The sequence below is a fragment of the Ammospiza caudacuta genome, chromosome 3, assembly GCF_027887145.1.
Source record: "Ammospiza caudacuta isolate bAmmCau1 chromosome 3, bAmmCau1.pri, whole genome shotgun sequence".
NCBI lineage: Eukaryota > Metazoa > Chordata > Aves > Passeriformes > Passerellidae > Ammospiza > Ammospiza caudacuta.
The window spans coordinates 46,870,098-46,875,578 of NC_080595.1; the positions used below are offsets into that span (position 1 = coordinate 46,870,098).

General features: G+C 46.8%; 1 protein-coding gene across 1 annotated transcript; it reads left to right on the top strand.

Moving 5' to 3' along the window:
- The first annotated feature begins 510 nt into the window (after nucleotides 1-510).
- Nucleotides 511-2,924, top strand: MAP10 (microtubule associated protein 10). The gene has a single exon (XM_058802724.1). The coding sequence runs from the start codon at nucleotides 514-516 to the stop codon at nucleotides 2,908-2,910; it is 2,397 nt and encodes a 798-aa protein (XP_058658707.1). The 5' UTR covers nucleotides 511-513; the 3' UTR covers nucleotides 2,911-2,924.
- The last annotated feature ends 2,557 nt before the right edge of the window (nucleotides 2,925-5,481 follow it).

A 5,481-nucleotide genomic window follows, 5' to 3' on the forward strand; every position in this document is an offset into this window, starting at 1 on the left:
ATTGAGGCTGCGAATGTGAAAACAGTTTAAGGTCCCTAAACGCCCCCACAAACACCACTTCTGCTGCCTGATGGTGCACAGAGCCTATCCCACCCCGCTCCTTGTTTCTTGAGAACTCCAGTGGGGATCACACGACCAGGGTGTTCAGAGCCGAGGGCAGGACCTCGACGGCTGCCGCCACCACACACCAGGCGCTTGTGCCCAGACGCCGGAGAGCGCCTGTTTCCGTGGGCTGCGCGTGCTGCCCCCACCCAGCCACCAGGGCGGGCGGCCAGCATGTTGGCAGGAGGCACACTGGAGCCGCTGGAGGCACACACCCCTGCCGGTGGGACGCGGGGCCGAGCAGCGCTGCGGGCCCCAGGCCCGACTTCCCTCCCGGCTGGGAGCCCGCGGCCCCCGGGCTGCGCCGCACAGGCAGCAGGGCTGGGACGCGACTCTCGCGAGAGAGCGGCCGGCCTCGCCTGCACCCCGCACACACCCGGGCCTCTCGCGAGAGCGGGGCCCGCGGGCGGCATGGAGCGGCTGTTCGCGCTGGAGCTGCTGGTGGAGGCGCTGCGGGTGGCGGAGCCCCCGGGGCCCGTGGAGCTCCCGGGGCCCGCGGAACACCCGGCCGTGGCCCTGCGCCTCTTGGACTTCCCCACCCTCGTGCTGCGCCCCGCCGCCGCCGCGCCGCCTCTGCGGCCGGGGCAGCCCTTCCCCTTCGGCCGCGGCAAGCGCTGCCTGTTCCGCTGGCGGCCGGACGCGCTTTTCGCCGCGCTCCGCCGCCGCCCGCTCCGCGCCCTGCTCCTGGCGCTGCCCGCCGGGCTCGCCCCAGGACCGCCCCGCCTCCTGGGCAGCTGCGCCGTGTCCTTGGCCCCCGCCGCCGAGCTGCTGCAGCGGCCCGGGGCGCCCTCCTCCTGCGGCCGCCGCGGCCGCTTCGCGCTGCGGGACAGCGCGGGCCGGCCCGTCGGGGAGCTGCTCCTGCGCTACCGCCTCAGCAGCCTGGAGGCCGGTGGGGCGCGTCCCGCCAGCCCTCGCCCTGCCACACCGCCTGCCGCCACCCCGGAACCGCGAGACGAGGAGAAGGAGGAGGAAGAGGTGGAGGAGGGTGAGCAGCTGGAAGGCAACATCTTTTGCCCTCCGCTGCTCTATTACAGCCGTGAGCCGGCTGAACCTCAGCGGCCGCCAGCAGCAGTAGGGCAATGGAAGGATGTCGAGCCGCAGAGACCGCAGGAGAAGGACAAGGGCCACAGCCCACCGCGTCCCAGTGCTGGGCCCTCGCTGCTGCACCCCGCCAGCCCTCGAGAGCCCCAGCACGCCCCGGTGCAGCTGCCACTGCTCAGTGCCTTGCTGGCAGAGCTGTCGGTGCTCACCCGCAGCGCTGTGCCTGCTCCTGGTCTCCATCCCCATCTTGCCTGGCTCTACCAGGCCCCAGGGAGTGGGGACACGGCCTCACAGCCTCCCAGTCACTCTGCTGCCCTGAGGCCTGCAGAGACACCTGTGGGGCCTGGCAGGAGCAGTGAAGTCTCGAGCCCTCCATTTAAACAAGGTAGTCAAAAGGCCATCTCCCCAGAGTCTTCTGGGGTTGGGAGACGACCCAAGAAAGCTGTGCCTGAGGAACAGCCAGCCTGTGAAAGGAGCTGCAAAGCTAAGGAGAACAGACCTCCCAGAAAGAAATTGTTGTATGGGCTGACAAATACACTGAGGCTACGGCTACAGAAGACCAACCCAGATAAGCTGATAATTCATGAAAGGAGGGAGCAGTACAGAAAAAAGCAAATGGAGATGCTGAATGGGAGAAGCCCCTTACCCAAGAGAAAACTGGTCAGAAATACTGAAGAACAGCATGTGGTGTCTTGCAGGCGTTGTAGCACAGGAGGCAGTTCAAAGCGGAATAATCAGTTGGATAAAATTGTTCAGACTTCATTAGAAAACAGTGCTCTCTCAGAGTCAATTTCTGTGACAGGAGATAAATCCCCTGGCCTGCAAAAACAGTCTATTGCAAGTCTATCCAGGAACAATTCAATAATTACAGCCCCCTTACCAGAGGAAACTCTGTTAAAATCTGCTCATGAGGAAAAGTATGCAAAAGCTCAACTCGCAGCAGCATTCCCATCAGACACTAATGCAAAAGGAAGTTACAATGACACAATAAACTTAAACCATCATAAAACCATGGAGCATGATGATGTATCTGTTATAAGTGGTCATAAACTAAGCTCCAGCAGGAGTGTTGAAAACAACTCTGAATTCATATACTCTGATGACTTTGTTGCTAGTCCAGAGAACACAGATTGTTCAGAAGATTTCACCAATGCTGAGAGTACAGGCAGAGACTCGAAAGTTTGTGACAGCAGTCCTGAACCTCTGTGGCTTGAAAGACCAAAGCAAGATAGGTCAGATACAGAGCCAGAATCCAGCAGGTCCAGAATTTCAAAGACAAGTCAAAGAGCTCAAAGTACTTCAGATCTTGTGCCAGTTCCTTCAGCTTCATCTCCTGTCCAGTCTTTGAGGAGAAACTGTAACTTTAAAACCAGCATGGGAACTAGTGCTGAATCTGCTGATTCACTTAACCTTGCTGAGATGGAGGCATCATCATTAGAAGATGAAGAGCAGAAAGCCCAACAGATGAGTAAGGAAGAGAACAGGGGTGATCAACATATTAAAGAAATATCTTCACCGAGAAGCAAACAAGTTAAATCTGATACTGATCTGAATACAGGAAAAGGGCAGACCTCTACAGGACAAAAGCAGTCAGTAACTCAAGTTAGCTCTTACTTGCCATCTAACATGTCTGATCTTGAACTTAGTGTTCTGGAAAACAGTAGGTCAGACAAAGAAGATGATTTTCTGGAAAAACTACATGGCCCTAATCAGTACAAAGACATCAGTGAACTTGTAATAAACAAACTCCCAGGATACACAATGTAATTATAAGTTTTCACTGTCTGGATTAAGATACAATATTTGAACTTTGTAAATCCTGTTACATTTAGTTAAACTAAATTTTTTATCATGTACACTTATTACATCAGTGAATTTAGTTACAAGATTTTTAAAATAAATTACTATTTGAATCTCTAACAAATGGTGTCTATAGCCTGACTTCAGTGTCAGTATCTTAACACAAAAGTAATCCAAAGAGCACATGAAGCATAACTTACTGTCAGAGCAGAAATTGAGACAGAAGCAGCAAAAGCAGCCAGTACCAACAAAAGTAGTCCAGGGTAGATGTAATATCATCATACCAGAACAGCCAAGTACAAAATTCATTCCTAACCAAACAGAATGTTTTATTCCTCTTGAAAATTTCCAAGCTTCCTTTTCATTAGAATTAGTTACTTAGAACATACAGTCACAGCTAGTAGCATCACAGAATTTTATCAGCTAGTCAGTATAATGATGTGTTTGTTTCCCTTCTCCATCACTAAATACAGTAACCAGAACTGGATGAGTCCTTTTAGAGTTTCTTAGGTTGAAGTTTCATTTAAGTCAGATTTTCACAATTTATTATTGAATAGTGTAAGAATTATTGGTGGTAGTAAATCTGTGTAATCTGGGCAAGCTTTAGGAGGTGGATGGAAGTTACTTGACCTTGAAGACTAAGGGTATGCAAGGAGTAGGGAAGAGCATAGTAAATCTTCAATGCTTCACAACTCCCTGATTGCATTCTCTGACTCTAGGGAAAGAGGTGGGGTCAGCACCCACAGTCCAGAAACTTGGAACAAATGAGCATATTATGTCATGATGTAAAGATGTGAGGTAATGAGAAATTTGCCATGTCTCCTTTGCCATTAAAATAGTTGAACTGATGTCTGCTTTTGATTTCGAGTTTGCTTTTTATGGCTTCCAGTTTGATCATTGAACTTAATGTCTTCTGTTTAACTACAGAGGTTTTTCTAGAGTCCATGTGCTGATCCTAAATTTTAGAGGTGCTTTTTGACTTGAATTCCTGCCTTAGTTTTTAGTCTCATGTACCCCTCTTTCCCCCTCTTTGAGTATTTCATCTCCTATGTCAGCTTTACATTGCTAACTATCTCCTCAATTAGGACAGTTTCCTCAGGATTAAATGACAGATTTATCCATTCCCCTTTTCTTTATAATTTACAATCTGACTTGCACAACTCTGAACTTTACACAACTTTTTCATTTCTCACTGTAATTTTCCATGTACTTTACTACAAGGGCCAGTGTTTACACTCTAACATCTTGGAGGAGCTTTTTCCTTTCCCTCCTACTATGTGTTTATTTTGTAGGAATGACAGCACCTCTCCTATTTAAAGCATGAACATCTGTGAGGATTATTGGAGTATCTAGTGTTGACTTCCTAAAAACCACTAGTAATATTTTTAATCTAAAGGTAAGCAGCTGAAATTACCTATATATACACCAAAGGAATCTCTGGCCAAAGGAATTCCTAAATCTTATTTAGGGTTTCTTTCATCAGCTACAAATTTAGAACAAATTTTTTTTCCCCTTTTTCTTGCAATGCCATGGACTTCTTTGATAAACATGGATTCCAACTGTCATTTATACATGGCAGTTAGTCTGATTTTATTGATGGAGTAATGTCTTGCACGTCTCATGAGCAAAACTGTCATTAAAATACAATGCTGACCAACCATTTCTACAACGTGGCTATTTAAATGAGTTGCTAATGCTACAAGTGAACAATTTGAAGGACATTATTTAAGAAAATTTTATTTCAAAAGTAAAAGTTTAGTCTCAACTCCAAGCAGGTGGAAACTCAAGGGCAAATTTCCAGTCTTTTTTCTACCCCCTATTCCATCTTCAGTTTTCAATTTTCAGAAGCAAATATGGTAGGACAATATTTCTTTTGTTTAAATAATGAAACAAATCTATTTTCAGCTGATTTTATTTGGAATAAAATTTCTAATGATTACTGTGTAATAGCATTTATCATTTTATCAGGAGAACAATGAAAATTACAAAAAATGCATACTAGGAAGACAATAGAAGACTTTACACTGGAACAAAACTGCAGCATCGTGCTTGCATGGCTTAGCTTGTTTTTTTCTTTTCAAATATATACTCTAGGTAGTGATTATTGCATGGAGAGATTAGCAGGTAGTTTCTGCCCCCAGGGATAGTCTTTTCAGATATTACTTGTTGTGAGAGTAAATTCATTTTTACTTAAAATTCAAACAGCAACTCTCTGTCAACAAAAATGGGAAAGAACTTTGTTACTGAAAACTCATAAACCATTATCTTAGCAAGAAATAGCTGCTAATGACAAGAGGATTTTATGTCAACACAACAGAACAAAACAGATATTAATTACCAATATAAAGTATTTTTAAATGGCCACAGCAGACTCCCTTTTGTACAATTCCTATAGTAATCTACACCTACATTACACTAGCTAGCCAGTTTTGTTATTATAACTTGCAGCCTGTAGCCCTGTTATCAAGTAGTTAAGATCTGAGTTTTAATAAGAGATGTCTCTAATGGAGGTTTTACACCATTTCATCATTTTTAAAC